The sequence below is a fragment of the Oryctolagus cuniculus genome, chromosome 11 (assembly GCF_964237555.1).
Source record: "Oryctolagus cuniculus chromosome 11, mOryCun1.1, whole genome shotgun sequence".
Lineage (NCBI taxonomy): Eukaryota > Metazoa > Chordata > Mammalia > Lagomorpha > Leporidae > Oryctolagus > Oryctolagus cuniculus.
In genome coordinates, this window is record NC_091442.1 from 27236982 (window position 1) to 27259461 (window position 22480).

At 57.1% G+C, this 22480-nt stretch overlaps 2 protein-coding genes across 11 annotated transcripts in view; one reads left to right on the forward strand and one right to left on the reverse strand.

Moving 5' to 3' along the window:
- SNPH (syntaphilin) overlaps positions 1-8591 on the forward strand; it is a 37803-nt gene extending 29212 nt beyond the window's left edge. For 5 of the 9 annotated variants that reach the window (XM_017341719.3, XM_070051981.1, XM_051845165.2 and 2 more), the window contains 3 exons: positions 343-549; positions 2273-2422; positions 4312-8591. In XM_017341719.3, coding sequence (XP_017197208.1) covers positions 343-549; positions 2273-2422; positions 4312-5491 — 1537 coding nt within the window. In that variant the 3' untranslated portion in view covers positions 5492-8591. The remainder of the gene's footprint in view (positions 1-342; positions 550-2272; positions 2423-4311) is intronic. The other 4 variants (XM_008256195.4, XM_070051982.1, XM_051845166.2 and 1 more) reach the window with 1 other exon arrangement.
- Positions 8592-9141: 550 nt separating this feature from the next.
- SDCBP2 (syndecan binding protein 2) lies at positions 9142-20324 on the reverse strand. Of its 2 annotated transcripts, XM_008256191.4 has the most exons (9): positions 20183-20324; positions 15068-15139; positions 14680-14737; positions 13763-13863; positions 12776-12934; positions 12154-12329; positions 11898-12069; positions 9820-9911; positions 9142-9598 (listed from the first exon to the last, which is right to left on the reverse strand). In XM_008256191.4, exons 2-9 carry the CDS (start codon positions 15119-15121, stop codon positions 9544-9546), a joined length of 867 nt encoding a protein of 288 aa, XP_008254413.1. In that variant the 5' UTR covers positions 15122-15139; positions 20183-20324; the 3' UTR covers positions 9142-9543. The 2 variants fall into 2 exon arrangements, with proteins under 2 accessions (XP_008254413.1, XP_069908084.1); XM_070051983.1 differs by lacking the exon at positions 20183-20324 and having other exon boundaries at positions 15068-15164.
- Between the last annotated feature and the right edge of the window lie 2156 nt (positions 20325-22480).

Here is a 22480-nt window from a genome sequence, read left to right on the forward strand (position 1 = left end):
TAGCTGCCCATTCGGGTGCACTTGGCCTTCCTTGATTGGCACCCCCACGGGCCCTCCTCCTTTCCCCACTGCTGTCCACCCCGTTCTTCTCTACCTATGTCTCTATCCATGTAGACATCTCCTCCCCTAGGCTAGGGGAACCCTGAGAGTTGAGGACCCTGGGTGAGGGTAGATGGGACCTCACCCTTGGCTTGCACCCTGCCCAGCCTGCACGCTTATCCCTGGGGAGCCGGGAGGACTGACCTCCTTCTGGCTTTCCATCTTGATTTGCCTTGTCTGTTCTGTCACCCCTGTCTGTGCATCTCCTCCCCTCTGCTTCTGTCCCCGGCGGTGATCCCAAAGCGGGGGCACTTTGGGCCGCAGCGGCCTGGCAGTGTTCGCCCAGTGTCCGCAACTGCCCACCAGCCAGAGTGAGCACCTGCCTCTTCTCCCTGCCTCCAGGCGCACCTCTCCTCCCGTGAGCGTGCGGGATGCCTACGGCACCTCTTCCCTCAGCAGCAGCAGCAACTCGGGCTCCTGCAAGGGCAGCGACAGCAGCCCCACGCCCAGGTAATCAACCCCTGCTCTCCAGGCCTGGCCTGCTGGCTGGGAACCTGAACGTCTCAGGGAGACACTGAGAAACTGGCAGAGGTGGAGCTGGTTCCGAAAGCAAAACCTGTTAACCAGTGTGTGCGGTGTTTGTAAGTTGTGACGCCAGGTAAGGTAGACGGAGACTTGCAGAAAAGTAAGACCAGGTTGGAAAGACAGGCTCAGGGGCACTGGGGGCCTGTGAAGACCAGGAAGTCAGAGCTGAGTGAGGCAGTCCCCCATCCTGTTCCCCATCCTTGAGATGCAAGTGGGAGGCAGGGGAGTATGGGGGACAGGCATGGGCTTTGGATTCCCTCACATCCTGTCTCTGAGTCTCCATTGCCTTATCTGTAAAATGGAACTCATAACCTCAAGGCTTCCGTGAGTTGATTCCACACACCACCTATACATTCTAGGTGGCCGATGACCAGTAACTGCCTTTATTAGGGCTTTGGCCTGACTTGAAGGAAATGGTGATTTGAGCCACCATCTGCTGCCTTCCTAGTTGTACTAGCAGGGAGCTGGATCAGAAGTGGAACAGCTGGGACTCAACTGGTATTCATATGGGATGCTGGTGTTGCAGGCAGTGGCTTAACCAGCTGTGCCACAACACCGGCTCCCAGGGGGCCCAGGTTTTAAAGCCAAGACCCAAAGAGGTTTCTCTGAATGGGACAACCAGCAGCCAGGAAGCTGCAGGTGGAAGCCGCTGGACCATCGTCTGCTGTGGAACAGGGCATTCTCCTGCCTCATGGAAGCCTTGGCATCCCTTCCTCATCTGCTCTGGGTGGAAACACCCCCTCCTCTGCACTGGTGGGGCCAAGGTGTGTGCACAGGTACTGCAAGTGCCGCCCTATGCTAGAAAAACTATGCACACAGAGTACCGCTGTGGACACTCCACACATGGACTGGCCTGAGCCACCAACATGAGGCTGAGTGAACATGTGCGTGGGCCTGTGAAGACAGCAGCACGATAATGAGGAAGTACAGGCCCAGGTGTGTGTACAGGTATGGGGTGTGCAGGTACCTACGACTAGGAGCTGATGGACCTAGGTGCCCACACACCCAGGTTGTGGGCATTCATGTGGTACCTGCCTACATGTATGTGAGGACAGGTAAGGGGCAAGTGATCAGAGTGTCTGGAGACAGCTGGACCTGTGTGTAGGCTGCCCCATGCCCAGGCCACACCTGCGCTCAGCTCTGGAAAGTTCCCAGTGAGATGCTTGTCCACCATGCAGACTCAGGGTCTGCACCTCCCACCCCAACCTCCAGCCCACAAACTCATGCTGTGGGCTAGGAGGTAGGAAGCCTGGTTCTGGGTGCACCGCTGGTACCATCTGTGGGGCCTGGGCCAGTGCTAGCATGTCAAGCTGGCGAGCCATGTAGGCCCTGTGTGTGTGCAGACTGCTGTGAGGATTGATAGACAGTGTTGGTGAAGCTCAGGATGGTACCAGGCTCACAGGTGGGCCCTGTGACCTGTCCGCCACCCCTCACTGGAGGATCCTGAGTTTCCCACCCTGACCTGTATACTTCACACAGCCAGGCTTTGCTGAAACTCACCTTTCAGAGGGCTGGGAGTTCTGCCCACATGGGCCTGTGCAGGAGGCCTAGGTCCAAGCTATGGGGGTGGTGTTCAGGCCCACGTCCCCTTGCTCCTGTGCCTCGCCTGACTGCGGCCTTCCTCCCTGGCCACGGTGTCCCCTTGCAGGCGCTCCATGAAGTACACGCTGTGCAGTGACAACCATGGCATCAAGCCCCCGACCCCAGAGCAGTACCTGACTCCGCTGCAGCAGAAGGAGGTATGCATCCGGCACCTGAAGGCCCGGCTGAAGGACACACAGGACCGCCTCCAGGACCGGTGAGCACGGCTGGGAGCCGATGGCTGTTTCCACACCCTGAACCAGGGCCCTGAGGCACTCAAAGAGGAAGGAGTGGTCGGGGGCTTCCCAGCATCCACTTACTCTCTCCCTTCCCAGCACAAAGGCCGCTTTGAGTTGAGCCCATTTATGGGCAAAGTGCCCCTACCTCTAACCCCAGCTACTCCCATGGACTGCTCTGGGTAGCTGCTTGGGGCCAGGTGGTCAGTGATTCCCCTTAACAGCCTGTCTGTCTGGGCCTCCCACCTGTGTCAGAGCTCTCCTAGCAGCCCCTTTGGGCTATGACTTATGCCCTGGCTCCTGGCACAGGGCTTCTTTCTGGCTTACCTGTTTCTGTTGGAGGAAACTACCCTTAATCCCACCTTTGCTTCCACCCAAGTGAGTTCCAGAAGGCTCCTGGTCCACCAGTTCAAGCCCCAGAAACTTTCCTCCTTACCAACTTCCTGCCCATAGATGATGCAAGGAGCTGAAGCTGCTCTATCCCGACCTCCAGTCTTGGTCTTGGCAGCCTGGTGGCTTTGCTCTTATGGTTGACAATTTGGGGCTGCCCCTGGGCACCTTTTATCTTAGCCATCCTTCCCTGGATAGTGTCTGTCAAACACACAGCCTATCCAGAGCCGGATGCTGGAGCTCAGAGCAGAGAACACACCACTTTCTATTCTTGTCCTGTTAAAATGTAATCACAGCTTTGCTAAGATATAAATGACATACCATACAATTCAGCAAGGTACAGTGTTCAACTGGATGGTTCTTGGAGTCATAGAATTGTGCAGTCTTTACCACTGTCATTCCATAATCTTGTTATTTCCCAGAAGAATCCCCATTCCCATTAGCAGGCACTCCCATTCCTCTGCAACCACCAGGTCCCTGGAAACCTCCTCTTGCTGTCTCTGTGAATTTGTCTGTTCTGGAATTCCCTGTAACTGGAACCACACAATTGCATGGCAGTGTTCCTAACCAGAACTTGAGCCATCATCACTGCCTCCCAGAGGGCACATTGTTAGGAAGCTGGAGTCAGGAGCTGGAAGAGGGTATGAATCCCAGGCACTCTGATATGGTACTCAGGTACCCTAACCAGTGTCTTAACTGCTAGGCCACAGGCTTGGCCCTGAGGTTTGTTGTTGTTGTTTTGGTCTCACCTCCCTCCCTATGCCCTGGACTTGCCTGTGACTAGGGAAGCTGAACGAGTCTGAGTGGGTCAGTGGGTAGCTGAGCCTGCCCATTGTCTGGTTTGCCAAGGGTAGCTCTGTGTCTTTCTTGTTTCTCTCTTCAGCCTTTCCTTTGTGTGGTAGCTACAAAGAAGAAATTTCTATCACCGATGAAAAGATAACCCTGCTGTCCTCACACTTCCCCTTCCACCCATCCACCACTTCTCATCCTTCCACTGAGGGAGGCTGTGAAGCCATCAGCAAGCCCTCCCCAGCCCTCACTCCCCTCCCCAGGGGCCTCCTGTCAAATGTTCCTCCAGGGATGTTTTCACAACCTTCTCTGATGGCCACATCCCATTCTGTAGAGCAGAGGTTTCCTTGTGTGTGAGTATGTGCATAACATTAAGATTGTGTTAGGTTTTAAAGCAGTAGCCCCTGAAACCTGAGAATCTTCCTTGTTGTCTTGATGATTGATTTAAACCTTAAATTAATTTGCGTTTTGGCCTCTGGGGAGTGAGTGCTGGTAGTATCTCCCACTGTCTCTCCTGTGTCACCCCTGGGCTGCACTCCCCACCCATGCTCACTCCACCCTGTAGAAGACAAAGAGGAATAAGGCGCTGAGTTCCTGCTTTTGTCGCTAGCTCTGAGCCCCTGTCCTTGGTGACCTGGTGGCCGTGGCAGGGCAGGCAGGCAGTGAGCCTATGCGTGTCATCTGCCTGCAGGGACACTGAGATTGATGACCTGAAGATGCAGCTGTCCCGCATGCAGGAGGACTGGATTGAGGAGGAGTGCCACCGCGTGGAGGCCCAGCTGGCCTTGAAGGAGGCCCGCAAGGAGATCAAGCAGCTCAAGCAGGTCATTGACACCGTCAAAAACAACCTGATTGACAAGGACAAGGGGCTGCAGCAGTATTTCGTGGACATCAACATCCAGAACAAGAAGCTGGAGACGCTGTTGCACAGCCTAGAGGTGGCCCAGAGTGGCACAGCCAAGGAGGACGGCACCGGGGAGTCAGCCGGCGGCTCCCCCGCCCGCTCCCTCACCCGCAGCTCCACCTACACCAAGCTGAGTGACCCAGCTGTCTGTGGTGACCGCCAGCCTGGGGACCCCCCCAGCGCCTCCGCCGAGGATGGAGCAGATAGCGGCTACGCAGCCGCAGATGACTCGCTGAGCCGGACGGACGCCCTGGAGGCCAGCAGCCTGCTGTCGTCGGGGGTGGACTGCGGCCCGGAGGAGACCTCACTGCACGGCTCCTTCAGCCTGGGCCCCCGCTTCCCCGCCAGCAACACCTACGAGAAGCTGCTGTGTGGCATGGAGGCTGGCGTGCAGGCCAGCTGCATGCAGGAGCGTGCCATCCAGACAGACTTCGCACAGTACCAACCTGACCTGGACACCATCCTGGAGAAAGTGACCCAGGCCCAGGTCTACGGGACAGTCCTCGAGTCAGAGGACAGGCGCCCAGAGCCAGGCCCCCACCCCCCAGGGCCCAGAGACCCTAACTCAGCAGTGGTGGTGACGGTGGGTGATGAGCTCGAGGCCCCGGAGCCCGTCACCTGTGGGCCTACCCCACACCATCCCAGCGCCAACCCCAACCCTGGCCCATCAGTGAGTGTGGTGTGCCCCGTGGAAGAGGAGGAAGAGGCAGCAGCCTCTGCTGAGAAGGAGCCCAAGAGCTACTGGAGCCGCCACTACCTCGTGGATCTGCTGGCTGTGGTGGTGCCAGCCGTGCCCACGGTGGCCTGGCTCTGCCGCTCCCAGCGGCGCCAGGGCCAGCCCATTTACAACATCAGCTCCCTGCTGCGGGGCTGCTGCACCGTGGCCTTGCACTCCATCCGCAGGATCAGCTGCCGCTCGCTGGGCCAGCCGGGTCCCAGCTCTGCAGGCGGTGGCTCCCAGCTCTGAGGGGCCCGTCCCAGGCGGCCTGACCAGTGATTGTATCGTAGAGATGCTCTCCCCCGCCACCCATACCCCCTGGGACATCATCTTATTTATTTAGTTTTTTGTTTGGAACTTTTTTGGGGGTTTGTTTTTTTTCTCCCCAGGATATTAGTGTCTGGGACTGGTAATAAGGTTTGGGAGAGGTACCCCAAAACATTGACAAAGAGAAAGGCAGGGAGGCACCCTGATTGGGCAAAGTACAGAAAGACAAGGCGGTGAGGGTCCCAGCCTGGCCCCTCTGTCCCCCTGGCCCTGCAGACAGGGCAGACCCAGCTCAGGAAGTCTCTGGCTGTGTGTATCTGGGGGAGGCTGCACTGCCCGTCCAGGCCTCCCCTGCCTGCACCACCCTGGCCTGCACACTGCTCTCTCCATGCTTCTCCCAAGCCTGTCCTCGCCCTCCACCCAGGCTTCTGAGCCAGTAGTAACTGCTCAGCTGAGGCAGCCAGGGCCCCAAGGGCAGGTATCTGACCCGAGGACTGAAGATCCAGCCTCCTTAACCTGACCCCGCTGTGGGAGTCAGAAGCACAGTCAAGGCCACGAGCCTAAGGAAAGACCATGTGGGGGCAGGCAGCAGCGCGGGTTTGGTGTCTGCTGATCCCAGGCCTTCCCAGCAGCCGCTCTCCTCTTGGCGCTTCGGACTGTCCTGGATCATCCTTCCTGGGAGATAGCGTAGCCCGACAGTCTGTGCTTGAGCCCCAGCTCCCGTCTGGAGAATTCATCAGCCCAAGAAGAGGACGTAGGGTTCGGGGCTCCTCCGCCTCCCGACACGAGGCCCCTCATGTGCAGTCAGTGAGGGGCTGCACTCAGGAATCCTCAGCTCGATGGAAAAGCCCGAGGCCATGACTGCCCCTGGAGCCCACCCCAAATGTCTCCAGGGGCCTCGGGCCCAACTCCTGCTTTGCACTATTCTCATTGAGACGTGTGGTTCTCACCCATCCCTGGATCTCCGAGGAGGTGGCTGGCTGCTTACTTTCAGGGTGAGGTTTCCTAACTCAGAGACCCCCCCGCCTCTGAGGAAGGGTGGGAATCCCAGCAGGAGAGTCACAAGACGGGAGGATCAAAGCCATGATATTGGTCCAGGCCAAAGCAGGGCGCCCTGGGATGTGTTTCCCCAGGGCAGGGGTGTGCCAGGCTGGGCAGGAGCCTGCAGCTTCCCTGCTCACTCTCTAATCCCAGGCAGCCTGAGAAGGTTCGCCGTCTCCCTCCTCCTCCACCGAGACGTCTGAGTCCCCCAGCAAAGCTGCTGACATTTGCTATTTTACAAAACAAAATGGCTTCTCTTCCCCACAGGGGTCACAGCCACCTGCACACCCCACCCCGTCTTCAGAAGTTAGACCCACATTGCGAGGTTGGTGGGACCCCATGTCTCACCTGCCCCCCTGGCCTAGGGGCCACTCTGGTTCTCTGCCAAGGTCGCTTGCCCCTCTCCCTGCTGCCCAGCAGCCATTGCCTGACTGTTGGGCCCTGCCCTCAAGGGGGCACCTGCATGGGCTGGGCGTGAGCAGCCACCCCAGCCATGGGGCACAGGCCCCCTTTGCCATGCCTCGATCGGGGCTCAGACCAACCAGCTTTTGGGGAGCACGAACCCCCTCGCCCCAACCATAACCAAACCCAAATGACTGGGGCCTGGCTGGGGGTACCCCACAGAACACTGCGTTGTGTCATGGAGAGGCAAGGGACAAACCAATCCAAAGCCAAGCCAGGCCTGGCCACGGACCCAGCCCCCCTGGCCATGTGCTCACAGAGACGCATAGCATCTCCTTAGAAATAGCCCAAGCTCTGCTGGGAAAATAAATGTATGAACTATATTTGACAACATAAAGCCTATATATTTTCACCACTGGAATTCAGTCAAGCTTTGTGGCCCCCTGCTCCTGTCTGTGTCTTGCTGTGTGTGGCCTTGCCGTCGTGTCTGTGTTGGTGGACGTGGGCAGGGCTGGGGCCGTGGACCATTCTGCTCCTGCTTTCCTGCTAGAGAAAGCCCTTGTGAAGGGCTGAGCATCGCTGGGCCTGAGGCCTGCCTGTGTGGGTCATCGGGGGTCCTGACCACTGTGTTGAGGATGCTCTCTTTTAGGGGTTCTGGTGGGGCCTCCTAGGGCCTTTCTCCTTGCGGGTGGAGGAGGCAGCTCACTGCCCATCCCTGGGACAGACTCTGGAGCCACGCTGGCCCAGTGGCCCTGGCCCGGCTCCCACGTGCATGCATGCCTGTGTGTGTGCACTCTGAATCCCGCATCTATGCAAAAGGTGCAGTGCTGTGCTCCAAGTGGTGGGCACACAGCAGCTGCTGGCTCAGGCTCCCAGTCCCAGGGCACAGGGTGTGGGGCTGGGGTGACCAGGCTAGGGTCAGGGTTGGGCTTCCTGTTGAGAGCACTGTCCTCCAATGCTCCCCTCTGCCTTCCTGCTTAATGCTTTATACCTCCTCCTGCTGGTGGGTGGGACCTTGCCCTCCCGCCCATGGCTCCTGGAGCAGAAATCCTTGGAGTCTCCCTCTCCCCAGCTCCTTGCTGATTAAGCCCTGCAGAGCAATATCCCCAGGATCCACTTTCTGGAACTGCTGGTCCCTTGGAATCCAGCAGCCAGAAGCGAGTTCTCCTTAGTTCCAATAGCCCTGGCCAGAGCAGCTCACCTGTCCTGGCTCAGGAAGAAACTGGGAGTTGAACCTGGGCTTCCACATGGGAGAGCTGGCCCTGAGTGGAGGTCAGTACAGATATCCCCCAAGGGAATAATGAGCTTTTCACTGGAACACGCTTCTCCTTCACCACTGACACGGGGGTCTGGCAGCACTTTGTGGGGGAGGGGCACGGGCACAAACCACAGGTTCTGGGACCAAGGCTTTCCAAGGGGCCTGTGCCCAGCAGGCCCACACCTCCCTTGCTGACCTTGGGGACAGTGCACACGGGTCACACTGCACTCTCCCACTGGGCCATCCCCTTGACAGTGAGTCCAGGGGATGTGGGAAGGGGGGAGGTGGGGAGGGGTCATCACTCTCGTCGTCGTCTTTGTCCTTTGTTCAGACAGAGTTGTACCTGCCTCAGACAGCTCTGAATTAAAGCATGAAAACATGGCGAGGCCCTCGGCTATTTCTTTACATCGCGGTGGTTTTCTAAGGAGGCGGGGCTGCGGGGCTGGTGTCTTCCCCAGCACAGGGAAAGCGAGGTGGCAGCCTCTGCCCTGATGCAGGGGGAAGCAGAGAGCCCCTAAGGCCCTGCAAGGCGCGGGGTGCCACTCCCATGGGAAGTCAGGCACAGGGTCTACAGCCCCCTCCCTCCACCCACCCTTGGCGTAAGATGCTGCCGGGCACCGTGAGGACAGCACACTGCCTTCCCCAGCGGCCTCTGAGGTGGGTTCTCATGCCCATTTCCAGATGCAGAAAGCAGCCAGGGCCACTCTGGGGGACCCCCAAAGCTAGTGCTTCCCCTCCCAGCCTTGCTGCCCCACAGTCCTCACAGTCCCCCCAGTTCCAGCCATCCCTGCGCCAAGCCAGCAGGCAGCAAGTGACGGACAGAACCAAATCACCGCTCTTGGGGGCAGCGACGCAGCCTGGGTCAGTTTCAAAGAAAACCAGCCCTGGCTTGTCATGAGACAATGCATTTCTGTGATCTTTGAGAAGAAGATCTTGTTTGAAATCAAATCTTTAATCAGAAGACAGTGAGGATTACGGCTGCGTGCAGACCGTGTGGAAGATCACATAAGGGCAAAGCAACGCTCTCACTGAGAGTTCTCAACACTGTTTTCCTGGTTCAGGCGGAATCTTGAAAAGTGTGCAGCTGGCTGCCTACATGCCCAGCATTTAAACCAGGACCAAGTGCCTCAGCCCAGCCAAGTGTCTCAGACTCCCAGGAGAGCTTTGTGCATAATGGAAGGATCCCTTCCCGAGCTCATGTCCACCCGCCTGGAACGCTGCCCACCCCTACGGTGGCCCCAACCCCAGGCAGAAGCCAGCTGCAATCTGTCTGTCAGCCCAGGGCAGCTGCCCCCACCTGCAGGACGGTGGGCAGGCCCGAGGCCTCGTGGCTTCAGACATCTGGGATGGAGTGGTCCATGGTGCGGTGGAGCAGGGTTGGGGACAACCTGGAGATAGCAAGAGTGACAGTGGGCAAGGCTGCCAGGTCCTCCCCTTGCCCACCCCGCAGAGCCTGTGCACCCACTGTGGGCCTTCACTCCCAGATCTGAGACCAAATCTCCAGCAGCCAACAGCCCCCCTTGGAGGAAGAGAAAGAGGAGGGGAGGGCAGGGCAGGCCCAGCTGGGCCGGGAGGTGCAAGGTGAACTGCAGGCAGGTGGCAGGCTTACCTTTTGACCATGTGCTCATAGATCACAGAGGGGATGATGGTCAGGGTGATGACATTCCCAGCTGTGCCCAAAATCTTTGTGATATCTTTGTCCTGAAAAGGAAACCAGTGAGCAGTCACTCTTGGGAACCAGGAGCCTGGGCAGCTCTGCAGGCCCCTGTGTGGATGCTAGAGGGTGGCACTGACACCTGATGCCAGGCTGCCTCCGACCCTGGCAGGTGAGGTCTTTCTTGAGCAAGACTGTGGGCTCCCACCTCAGGACCCGGGTCAAGTAGGTGGGCCGCTCCCCAGACTCTCCTGAAGGCACGGGGTGCACACATGCTGTGGCCCCAACACACAGCACAGCCACACAAACCTCATTCTCCTTCCCTTTCCATCCCATCTCTCTGGCACCAGGAACACTTGGGTTCTGGCCCAAAGCACAAGGGAGTAACCATCCAGTGGGAGACATCAGGTGCACCTGCCTGCCCTAGGACCCTGCTGTCTGGCCAGCCTGATCCAGCCTGGGGACCCCCTTCCTCTTATGTGTCATTGACAGAAGCCACTCAGATCATGGTGAGAGAACAAGAAATGAAAAGGCACAGCGGGGGAGGGGTTAGCCTAGTGGTTAAGACACCTGCATCCCACAGCCAAGTACCTGAGTTCAAGTCCTGCCTCCAGCTCCTGGCTCCAGCTTCCGGCTAATGCAGACCGTGGGAGGCAGCAGGTGATAGCTCAAGTACTTGGGTCCCTGCCACCCACATGGGAGACCTGGGCTGAGCTCCTAGCTCCTGGCTTCACCTGGCCCAGCCCCGTCACTGTATGCATTTGGGGAGTGAACCTGCAGATGGAAGCATTCTCTCCATCTCCTTCTTTCTCTCCTGTCCCTTTGCCTCTCAAATAAATATATAAATGATTTTTAAAAGATAATTAACAGTTACTGAGCAAGGAGTGCCAGACAGTCCAAACCCTGAGGCTAGGGCCTGGTAGAGCCTCTGGCCCCAACTCCAGCCGAGCGCCCTGCACTTCGCACCTGTGCCATCCAGATATGCTCACCTTAGTTGTTCCAGAACAAAGAAGAAGGTGTGCTAATAAGGACTGGTAATGGCCGCAGGGTGGAAATACCAAACTTTGCAAAGATAAACAATCCCGAGACGCAGAGCTGCAGTGGCCCAAGCAAAGGATGAATCCAGTCCCTAAAAGCAGGCCCTGTGGTGCAGTGGACAAGGTCATGACCACATCCTGGGCCACCAGTGAGAAGGACAGAGCCACAGCTCTGAATGGCTGCTCGGAGAAGAGCTGAGATCACAGAGCTGGAAGCTTTGAAAGGAGCAGGGGTCTCTGTGGTGGGAAAGCTCAAGCTGTTCAGAACCTGTAACCCTGAACAGACGTTTTAACTCTGGTGAGCTTCCTGGGCAGCACCCTGCCCGACCCTGGACGACGGGCCAGGGGGTGGCAGCAGGAGACACCCTGGGCAGGCGTGAGCCACCTGAACAAGTCTCCAAGGCAGTGAGGAGCCTGCCAAGCACACAGAGGCAGACTTGTGCCTGGGTGGCTCGGTGATGGCCCCGGTGGGGAGCAGACGACCAGATGAGAAGACTGAGCCATGCAGGCCCTTCTGCAGAGGGAGCTGTGGCTGCAGGGTGGGAAGGGGCACTCACAGAAATCACAGGCCAAATGAGGAGCCACTCTCGGCTCATGTGGTGCTGGGTTCACAGGTTCGCATGGCTCCTCCCTGCCCGTGGGCCCAGAAGACACTCGGCCTCCAGCCCTGGCCCTACACCCCCTCACCCCCTGCTCCTTCTCACTTTGTAGCGATGCAACACCCCACTCCTGAGATGAGCACCATTTTCTAAAAGACTCCTATGAACAGGGGTATGGAGGCCACCACCAAGGGCCACCAAAGGAAAGGGGTGGCCATGCAGCCCGCGGCCACCTGGGCACACTCATCCTCGCCTTCTTCCCGTGGCACGGCTGGCCGCCCAGGTCAGTACACAGCTGCTGTCTATTGAGTGCTTCCTATGCACTGGGCACCCTGTTTTGTCTCCTGCTCACGGCAGCCTGAGGGTGTGGAAGCAGCAGCCCTGCGGCGTCGCCTACCTTGAGTCCGATGACATTCTGCCCGTTGATCTCACACACGTAGTGGTTGGTGAGCAGCCCATTGCGGGCTGCGGAACTCCCTTTGATCAAGGAGGTGATCTTGCCCTTCTTGATGAAGAAGCCCACATGGCCTGCGCTGTCCTTGTGCATGGTCACAGTCCGCTGGAATGGCCTGGCGGGGGATACATGGTGAGCTGGGCCTGGCTGGGGACACAGCTTGGGTCACAATGAGCGGTCCTCGGGCCTGGCCACTCACCTGTCACGAACAACCATGACGATCTTCTCGGCTAACGCCTTCTTCAGCACGCGGTGGACTTTGTCTGTGCTCCACCCGCTGCAGTCCTGCCCGTTGATCTGCAGGATCTGGTCCCCAAAGCGCAGCCCCACGAGGGACGCGGGGGTGTTGGCCTGAACCAGCTGCACAAACACCCCCTGGGAGAGGCAGGGTCCCAGAGTCAGTGTCCCTGGTCCCACCTGGGCTCAGAGCACTCCTCCAAGCTGTGGCTTTCCGCCGAGTGCTCCTGGGGCTTACTGGGTACCAGGACCACAGCTCCCCGGCAGGTGCAATGGTCCCCTGCTCCTAGGAGGAATCACTCCCAACTGCACAGCTGGGAGGAGGGGAGTCAGGATTTCACACCTGGCCAGAGGCCACACCCTAACCACTGTGCCACACGGCCTCTCCCAGAGGCACCTGGCTCCCACAGTCTATGGAGGATCGCAGGGAGGGTCACAGGAGGAAGGCGGTCTCCGACGATCACGGCCCATGGAGGGTCTGGTGGAGGGGGTGGAGGGGTGGGGTTCCTGCCTCCAGCCAGCACTGGGGAGCAGCCCTGGGGGCCAGAGTGCCGCCTGCTCTCGGGCTCCGCCGGGCCGCCTACCTTGTCGATGGCGCGCAGCTGCAGCCCAATCTTGTCCTGCTCGTTCTTGCACAGGTGAATCTCCCGCACCCCAGGCTTGATCTCCGCACGCCGGACGCCCAGGTTGTTCCCGGACACGGGTGCCACTACCTGGCCTGCCCAGGAGCCAGAGACGGCTACCTGCAGACAACAGGAGGGCAAAGGGGTTAGCCCGGCCCTCGGGGGCCCCCTACCACCGGGGTCACCACGGATAGGGGTGTGGATGGGGAAAGGAGGTGGAGTGGTCCTGCCCCCGCAGCTCTTTTCCGCAGGAGCCCAGGGGAACGTGGCCTCGTGGGGCCACTAGGGGGCGTCAAAGTCCACATCCAGGGACCGGGATGCAGGAAGGGGACTAATTTCCAAGGGAAATTGGGATCAGGAAAAAAAAGTTTAAAACCACTTAAAATGGAAAATAAATTCACAGCAAATAGGTGCAATTGGGGACAGAAGGACTCAATTTTATTTTTGTTATAAAAAAATTAAGCTAAAAGTATAAAAACTTATCGACCACTTCCCCTTAAGAGGCAGGGCGAGGTGGGGGTGTCCACTCTCCCGACTACTCTTAAATAGCACTGGAAGACCCAGCCCGCGCAGTAAGGAGGAAAAGGGGCAGCGGGCATGCAGACTAGAAAGGGAGAAATAAAACATGACATCGTGGGTGACAAGCCCCTGCCCTCTCAGGTCTTTCTGTCCACGCAGCTGCTCCTGTGTCACAGGCAGCCTGCACTGGGGGACACCAGGCTTGGGCTCTATATCCCATCTGGCAGCCTGAAGCCAGAGGTCAAAGGGCAGGCCCCCACAGGAAACCATGGAAACCCCAGGCTGCTTTTCATGAGGGCTCACAATGGAAAGTGCATTGAGAAACAGAGCCCCAAGAATCCTGGGGGAAAGAGGAGACAGAAACACAGGGACACAGGAGGTCTGCCGGAGTGGCAAGACCAGGAAGACAGGCAGGAGGCGGATACGCACCGTGCTCCCCTCGGCGCTTGGAGACAAGCTCTGCTGGACCTCTTGGCTGGAGAGGGAAAGGCCCATGTAACTATCCAGTTCCGCCAGGTTTGGGTACAAAACTGGTTGGGGAGGGAAGCAAGGAAGCAGAGAGGTGTTACTTGAGGGTGTGGCCACGACCCTTTCTGCCGCACTCCCGTGTGGCCGTGCATTTTTAGAAGAGATGGAGCGTGAGGATGCTGTTTCCTCCCAGGACTGCCACGGGTCCCTGGGAGCACTCATTCCCCAGGGGCACTTGCTGGCGATGTGGCCTCCTCTGAAGATCTGCAGGGCAGGCGTCTGCCTTTGTCCAGGGCTGGCCTGGGACACCAAGTCCATCAGTTACCACCTTGGCATTCAGCTGTGACTGGACATGGGACACCAAGAATAGTGCTGGCGCTGAGGCCTCAGGACATCCACAGTCTGTGGCTGGGAGGGGGCAGGTGTCTGACCCAAGGGTACCCCCACCCCAGAATGTGGGGGAGACAGACCACACTGTGGGAGGGCGAGTGCAGGCCCTGAGTTCAAGTTTGCCACCACAGGACCTGCATCAGGACCACCTGAGCACCTCCTGGGACCTCCCCAGGGTACAGGGCTCCTCTGATCAGAAAGTCCTTGTCCTCACTAGGCCAGCTTTCCCGGTGTCCCCTTAAAGGCTTCTGGTGAGGGTGGAATGCATGCGAGGCCATGTGCATGGGTAGCGAGTGAGAGATGAGCACCTGGAAACCGCCAGAGGAGGGGAGGCCAAGGCCTCGGGCTGCTACCGCCCTGCCCCAGACCAAGGCCTCCCCAGCGCCTCAAAGCCTCTCCCGGTGCCCAGGACCCTCCAGGATCTACAGAGCATTCAGTGGGGGTGGGGCAGGGAGAGTCTTACAGGCTGTGGGGTGCATGAGACTCACCTGGAGACGTGGAGGTGGCTGCCGCCGGGAGCAGCAAGGCAGGCATCCTGGACTGGGCCTGCGGAAGCACGGGCAGTGCGGTCAGCTGCGGGTCCAGGCAATGCATGTGTGGACAGCTTGGGGCGGGGCCTGCGTGCCCTCAGAGCTCACAGAGACTGGCTTCTGCAGATGTGCCCATCCCCGGGAGGGGGTTCTCCTGGGGCCCACACTCCCCAGGTATCACAACCCAGGTAGCAAGGCCCATCTCTGAACCAAGTTCTGAGCTCCAAAGTCTCAAGGTGCCAAACCCTCTCTGGGACCACAGGGCAGTGGGATGGAGGGAGGGAGGGGCTTCCAGGCTGGAGCATGCCAAACCCCATCCACGCACATCCTGTAGCAGATGGCTTACCTGGATGACCTGGTCCACCTTCAGGTCCTCCAGAGATGGATACAGGGCGGACATGGCTGCTCCCTGAGACACCTGCAGAGTCCAGGGCATGAGGAGGGGTGAGGGTGCCAGGCTACACTCAGGCGGGACAAAGACAGCCAAAGGTGTTATTATCCCCGCTTTAGAAAGGAGGGCACTGGGGTTTGAGCCAGTCTGTGTGGTTCCTGAGCCTATGGCCTTCCCTCACAAAATTCCATAGTAAGGGCAGGCACTGTGGCGTAGAGGGTAAAGCCACTGTCTGCAGTGCTGGCATCCCATATGGGCGCCGGTTCAAGTCCCAGCTGCTCCACTTCAGATCCAGCTCTCTGCTATGGCCTGGGAAAGCAGTAGAAGATGGCCCAAGTCTTTAGGCCCCTGCACCCGCGTGGGAGACCCGGAAGAGGCTCCTGGCTCCTGGCTTGAGATTGGCGCAGCTCTGGCCATTATAGCCAATTGGGGAGTGAACCAGCGGATGGAAGATGTCTATCTCTATCTCTCTGCCTCTCCTTCTCTGTGTAACTCTTTCAAATAAATAAATAAATCTTTAAAAGAAACTCCATAGCATCATGATCCTCTGACACTGGGCTGTAGAATCTAGATCCTGGGCCTACCTGGGACAAGCTGGAAGGAAAGGGAGATCACGAACTATATGCTTTCCTGCATGCCCCAAAACTCAGATGCACTAGCGTGGCCTGGCTACTCAAGCCAGCAGGTGTGCAGGGAGAATAATGTGCTGTGCTCCAGGCCTGTTAGGAGTGTACGGGATCGGGATTAACCACTTTGTCTGTCTGCATTTGTAGATGTCACAGCGACCCCACAGTTGCAAACAAATATGTTTAGTCATTGAGTCAAGAGGTCAAATGGGTGGGAGTGCCACAACCCACATCAGAGTGCCTGATTCGTCTTGGCTGCTCTGCTTCCAATCCGGTTCCCTGCTAATGTGCCTGAGAAGGATGATGACCTAAGTATGTGGATCCTTGCCACCCATGTAGGAAACTAGGAGGGAGTTCCTGGCTCCTGGCTTCTGCCTGCTCCAGTCCTGGCTGTTGCCAGCATTTTGAGAGTGAACCAGCAGTTGGCAAGATGTCTCTCCCTCTCTGTCCTGCTCTCTGTCACTCTGCGTTTCAAATAAATTTTTTCTTAAAAGGTGCCAAATATAAACTCCTGGAGCAGTTCAGTTGCATATTGTCTTCCAATAAATCCAAACCCACTGGTAAATTAGATACAAGCGTGATCGGAAGTAATCCAGTGTGAGCGTTTACATATTCTTTTATTATAAATTATTTTCATTTTCTTCATTTCTCCTTTATAAAGACATGACATCCTATTGACATCGATTTTTATTTATTTTTTTACCCAGGAGTCGTCGTCGCCTGTAGCCTCGGGCTGCACCTGCTTGTTCCCTAGATCTCTATTTGCAGTTTTGATAAGTGGCATCGGAGAGAGCCCCGAGGGTCTCCAGGATCTGCCCTCCACTGCTGGCCTCAGACTACCCACGCGTCACACCGCTGCACGACCCCCAAAAGACTCCGCCTACCACACCGTCGCCATTCGAAACGGCGGAAAGCGCCTTCTGCCGGTTGCTATGGGCTACGGCGCCTGCGCAGAACCTCCGCTAGCTGCGCGGTGGAGTCTGGGGCGCATGCGTTTCGCTGCCAGCCTCCGAGCGGTTCCCAAGACATTTTGCGGCCGCGCGGAGCGGAAAATGTCTTCATTCACGCCGCTTGTGGGGCTGGCTGGGTGGGTCGCTAGAGTCTGCCGGGCCTCAGGCTTTCCAGGCGCCCATGGGTGGCGCCGGCAACCACAAAAAGAAATCAGGTAAAGCGGCAGAATAAGGGATGGCAAGGCTAGGTCGGGCTCCCTGTCCCCTTCACCACGTTGGAGGTTACGCGGGTCCAGTCGCGTTCCTAGGGGGCGAGTGGGCCCTGGCTCTCACGCACCTGGCCTCTGAGCGCTATTTACTGCCCTTGAGGGAGCGGGGTGCATTGAGCCGTCCCCTCCTGACCTACAGGCTTCTGTACTGAGGCAGCCGCGGGAGGGACGGAGGCCGAGGCTGTGCGCCGAGCTCCCCCTGCTCGTTGCTGGTACTGAAAAGGAAGCCTCCCTGGCTCTCTGGTTTCGGAAGCTCCTCTAAGGTGTGTTTCCTACCCAGTGTGACGTCACTCTTCTCGTCTCTGGGAACCGGCTTTCTGGCATGGCTTTGACTCCCGACGGAGGGCAGAGCTGAAAATGCCCCGCCTTGCCCCACGCGGATTCACCTTGGCTCCCTGTGACTGAGTGTTTGGGCCCTGCTGCCCACGGAAGGGGACGGCCTGATGGCTTCCCCCAGTGAGACCAGACCCTTTGCCCATTATAAGGCATGCAGGCAGGCGGTCAGGAGAGAGTGCATGCGAAAGGCCACGGCAAACCAGGAAGGAGGACCCTGACTGGGCCTTGCGGGATGGAGGTTCAGGCTGTCGGGGTGGAGGATGCCAGTCCAGAGATAGGGAGGCCCGTGCCTATCAGGGAGTCCTGATGCCTCCTGCAGGTTATTTAAAGGGAGCCCACAGGTTTTGCCCAGCAGCGCTACCAACCCACAGCATCCCCGCCAGAGCCACCTCTGGGCTGCACCAGAAATGTGGGAGTCCCCCTCAGCTCCTGCCTGTCCCTCCTCTCGAAGCTACACGCAGCTCTTGCCCTGAGGATAAATCCTAGACTTCAACCTGGCAGTCAGATTTCCACACCGTCATTCCTGGCGACGCCCGTGGGCTCACCTCCTCCCTCGTCCAGCTCTGTGATGACATTCATTCCAGACTACCTGCGAGTCCTGCGTGCAGCTGGCTAGCGCGTGCCTCCCAGCTGTGCAGGTGCTGTTCCCTCTGACTTGAGTGCCATTCCTGCCTTCCGCCGCCGCCTGGTTCATCCAGTGAACTCTTCTCCCCTCTTCAGTTCTCACCCTCCCCCCAGATCCTCACACACACACACCTGCCCACAGAGGTCGGCAGCCCTCCACACTCCAGACCACAGCGCCTCACATATTTATCTATTAATCCTGCATTGTGTAAATGTTCATTAAGCACCTACTGTGAGCAGGACCTGTTGCATTTCCTGGTTTGGAATTCTCTGTATTTGCCTGTCTCCCCCACTGGTCAGGGATCATCACTCATTTATGAATTGCCAGTGCTAATACAGCAGGCGGCTGGTTAATGTTTCTTCAAGGACTGGAAAAGCAGACAGAGAGGGAAAGAAAGCCTGAAAGTCTCTGTGTTTACTATCAGAGAGTGAAACCTCCCTGCTGCTGGACACTGCCCCCGGCCCAGAAAGGGAGAGGACATGCCGCCCTGGCGGGGGAGAGTGGAAGGCTGGCCAGCTCCTCGGGAAGAGGGCTCTGGCTCTGCTGCTAAGAATTGCCTTCCGGGAGAGCCCAGCAGGCCCTTCCCTCCAAGAGGAATTTTCCTTCCCACAGCCGCTTCCAGGTCTCCTTCCGGCACTCCTGTACGGATGAGCTCCCACTAAAACAACGGCAAGCGGGTCCCTGGGAGATCACCAGGGCTGAAAAGAAAAGGGCTTTCAGGCCTCAGCTTTGAACTTGGAATGAGAACACTTTGTTCCAAAGAGCTGAAGCTGTGGGACTCCCACCTGTTCCTGTGGACAGCTCATCCATCCTTGGGAAGACAGCGTGTGGGAGGGAAGCGTGGGTTAGAGTGTCAGAGGAATAGCTCCTGCAGGGCCAAATTAGCCCAGGGAGTTGTGAGTTGGAATAGAAAAGGCTGTTGCTAGGCCACGAGCATGCCCCCCACCCCCACCCCAGAAAAAAGCATCTACTTCACAAATCACATTTCTGAAGCCAGGTCCAGAGGAGGTAGGGTAGGAGCAGGACAAGTTCAGACGGACTGCCTGTGACCTGCAGAGAGGAGCGCAGGCTGGCTCTGGGGCGTCATTTCTGCCTTTAATAAGGGTAGCAGTACTTGCACCATAGTGCTCCACAGATTGATTAAGAGCTGGTGTATGGGAAGCAGTTAGCACCGTGCCTGGCCCGTAATAGCCATTCAGTTCTCTGTTCTTTCATTCAATACATAACTTCCGAGGGCCTCCGAAGTCCAAGTGCTGTTCTCGGTGCCAGCAATAAGGCAGCGAACAAAGGGAAAATTGCTCCTTGAGAAGTGCCCTTTTCTAGTGGGAGCTGGGTAAATAAGCTTGTGACTGTGGGCTGTGGGGGTGGTGGGAAGTGCTGGGGCAGGGGGAGTGGAGCGGGGTTGGGGAACAAGAAAACCAGAAGAGCCTCATTTCAAGCGAGGGGGGCACATTGAGTAAATGCCTAAAGAGATGGGAAGAGCACCCCAGTCTGAGGGCACAGCCATGCAAAGGCCCTGGGGTGGGAGTGCCAATTGTATTTAGAGAGCATTGGAGCAGGGAGGCTGTGCCAAGGGGGAGTAGAAGTAGTGAGAGGGTCCAGATGCTATAGGGACTGTGGTCATTGCGTGGACTTGCATGTTTACCCAGGTGAGGTGGGAGCCACTGGAGAACTGAGAGCAGCAGTGTTGTGGTCTAGCTGATGTTTGAGACTAGACTAGGGGCAGAGATGGAAGCAGGGAGCCCAGGTGAGAGATAGTGGTAGGTTCTGTTACTAGCTTGGGCCCTGGCCAGCAAACAGCAGGTTCATTTAAGCTCCCTGTTCCTAGCCCCTGCTACGTGGAGGCGGCGTATGCCTCACCATGTCCATCACCTCATGCAGTTCTCCCTACTGGCCCGTTTCCAGTCTCTAGGTGCGAAAACCACTTCTGAGAGAGGGAAAGGCCCTGGCCCGCTTCTCTAGCAGGCTTTTCCTTATAGTGGCAAGGAGACGGTTGATAGAAAAACAGCTTCAGGCAGAGAGGGAAGTAACGAGTGGAGGTCTGGGGTCGCGGAAGCAGCCTCGGCTTGGGCTTTCCCAGCACCCACTTCAAGGAGCAGAGTGTGGGTCCCACCGCCTTGAGCACAGTCGTAAGGACCTGGGTCCTCATAATGACCATGCAAACAGATCCCCAACCCTAAAGCCCGACCCAGAGCTGAGTGAGGAGAGCACACCCCAGGAGGGGAGAGGCAGGTCTTGCTTACCCAGCTCAGGCCAGCTCTTACCTGCAGTCGGGTGCTGCTGTGTCCTCCAGCCGCTGCCGAAACTGTGTTCTCCCACGAAGGTGATGGCCCTTGTCCCAGCTGGTTCCTGCTCGAGTAAGGGTGGTACCCGCCTCTTGTGCAGTGACTCACTTGGGCTGGGCTGGGCCCAGCTGAGGCCCTGTGGCTGGGTAAACATGGCAGGTGGCAAGGCCCAAGGAGACCTTTGGCCTTGGTCTAGGCTGAGAGCTGGGGCTGGGGCACCCACAGCTGCCGTTGAGCAGGCTATGAACCAAGACCTCTAGGCCTTTCCCCGAAAAAGCCTGCATCCAGATTAGATACCTAGTCCTGCTGATCATGGAGAACACAGTTGACCAGATGGATATCCAAGCTCTGTAAAGAATGGCCATACCAAACCACCAGCCATCTGGGCTGGAGCGCACCACAGGAAATAGATGGATCAAAAAGTACCCACAAGTCCTCTTTTGCTTCACTTGAGCACTAAGGTCTTCGCCTCAGTAGGAGCATAAACTTGATGTAGCGCACAGCTTACGGTGGAGCGTGTTTCTGAGCTGTCTGTGTCAGCTGCTGCCCACTCGTACAAGAGATGTCAAGAACTTCCCTTCTTACGTGTTCATCTCCCCCTAAAATAAGATGACTTTACCTGCCTGAGTGCTGCGGAAGGGGTCACGCCGTTGGGAATAATTTTTGAGTTATTTATGGTTTCTTCATTTGCTACGAATAAGTTACTCTGGACAACAGCAACAACATAGTTTGTAATTATGGCCATAATTCGTAACTGAGCGTTCTCTCCTCTAGAAATCTGTGACCTAGAGGCCTCAGAGCCTTAGACGGCATTGCTTCCAGTTGGGAAATGTAGGGAACCCAAATGCCCACCCCTGCGGCCCAGCTGGAGAAGTCGTCTGCGGAAGATCACAAGGCTGTGCGGTCTGCGGAGGAAGACGCTCTGAGGAGGCGCTCCTGCCCTGGTGAGAGTGGAACTCTGGCGGTGTGACTGCGCTCGCATTCTGTTTTTGTTGTTTGGAAAGTAAGTGTGGCACTGCGTGAAAGGCGCAGTCTCAGTGGGCGTGGCCTGGCAGCTTTTAGCTTACATTTGTGTGTGCCTGTTTCTGGGTGGTGGTTTTGTTTTAGATTAGGAATGCTTAGGATTTTGGTAAGGATGGAGCTGATTCGTGGTTTTAGGAGAGAATTTACATTGGTTGTCTCCTGTAGGGGCACTAGCGAGCTATGTGCTGGGTGAAGGGATTTAAAAATTTTTTTTTTCCTTGAAAGTCAGAGTTACAAAGAGAGAAAGAGAGAAGTACTCCATCCATTGGTTCAGTCCCCAAATGGTCGCAACAGCTGGGACTGAGCTAGGCTGAAGCCAGGAGCCAAGAATTCTATCCAGGTCTCCTGTGTGGGTGGCAGGGGCCCAAGCACTTGGGCCATCTTCTACTGCTCTCCCTGGCACGTTAGCCGGGGGCTGGATCAGAAGTGAAGCAGCCAGGACTTGAACAAGTGCTCATATGGGATGCCAGTGTTACAGGCAGGAAATTTTTTTTAAGTATCTTTTTTGGGTACTTTTTAAATTCTAAAAACTTTAACTGTAGTACTTATTTCCTGAAATAATCATATAAAGGTAGAGTGAAATAGGAAAGGAGGAATCTAGTTTAGATCCTGGTTGGTTTGGTTGGTCAAGGGTGCCTGTCACACTTGGTGCCCAGGGAGGGACTAGAAACCCATTTGCTGGGGAGTCCCTTAAGACATGACACAGAGCACCCACTCGGGGTGAGGTGAGTATCATACTGCTCACCAGGCCAGGCAGGCCCACGTCACTGTCCCTGTGATGAGCCTGGCAGAGTTGCAGTAGCCTTGGGCCTCAGCTCTGAGCTCAACTTGCCTGGGACAGCAGCCAAGAGTCCCACATAGGAAGCAACAGGGACAGGTCAAGAAAGGCATCACCCCTGACTGAGCACCTGCTGCCCAAAAAGAATAGAAACACTGTCCCAGCACCCTTCTTCCTCTTTTAAAAAAAAAAAAAATTTATTTATTTGAGAGGCAGTGTAACAGGTAGACCGAGAGAGAGAGAGAGAGAGAGAGAGAGAGATCGTCCATCCGTTCTTTCCCTGCCCACCCCAATCCCACCCCCAAACAGGGCTTCTGTTTCCATCCCCTGGCCTTACAGCTGTGGCCAGCTCTGACATCTCTTATTCCAGCCACAAAGGAGCCTCTCCCATTGGGTCTGTCCTTGCTCGAACTCTTCAGTGGCTCCCTAAACTCCGGGCCTGATGTTCGGCCTCTGCGGCCCCCTCCCTTTATTAC

Bases quoted from the DNA above. Each gene is read 5' to 3' on its own strand.
- SDCBP2 (XM_070051983.1), bottom strand. From the start codon at position 15,157: ATGCCCTGGACTCTGCAGGTGTCTCAGGGAGCAGCCATGTCCGCCCTG. The intron at 12,330-12,775 runs GTAGGCGGCCCG...TGCCTCTCCCAG, and splicing joins AGCTGCGCGCCATCGACAAG to GGGGTGTTTGTGCAGCTGGT. The intron at 12,070-12,153 runs GTGAGTGGCCAG...ATCCCCCGCCAG, and splicing joins GTCATGGTTGTTCGTGACAG to GCCATTCCAGCGGACTGTGA.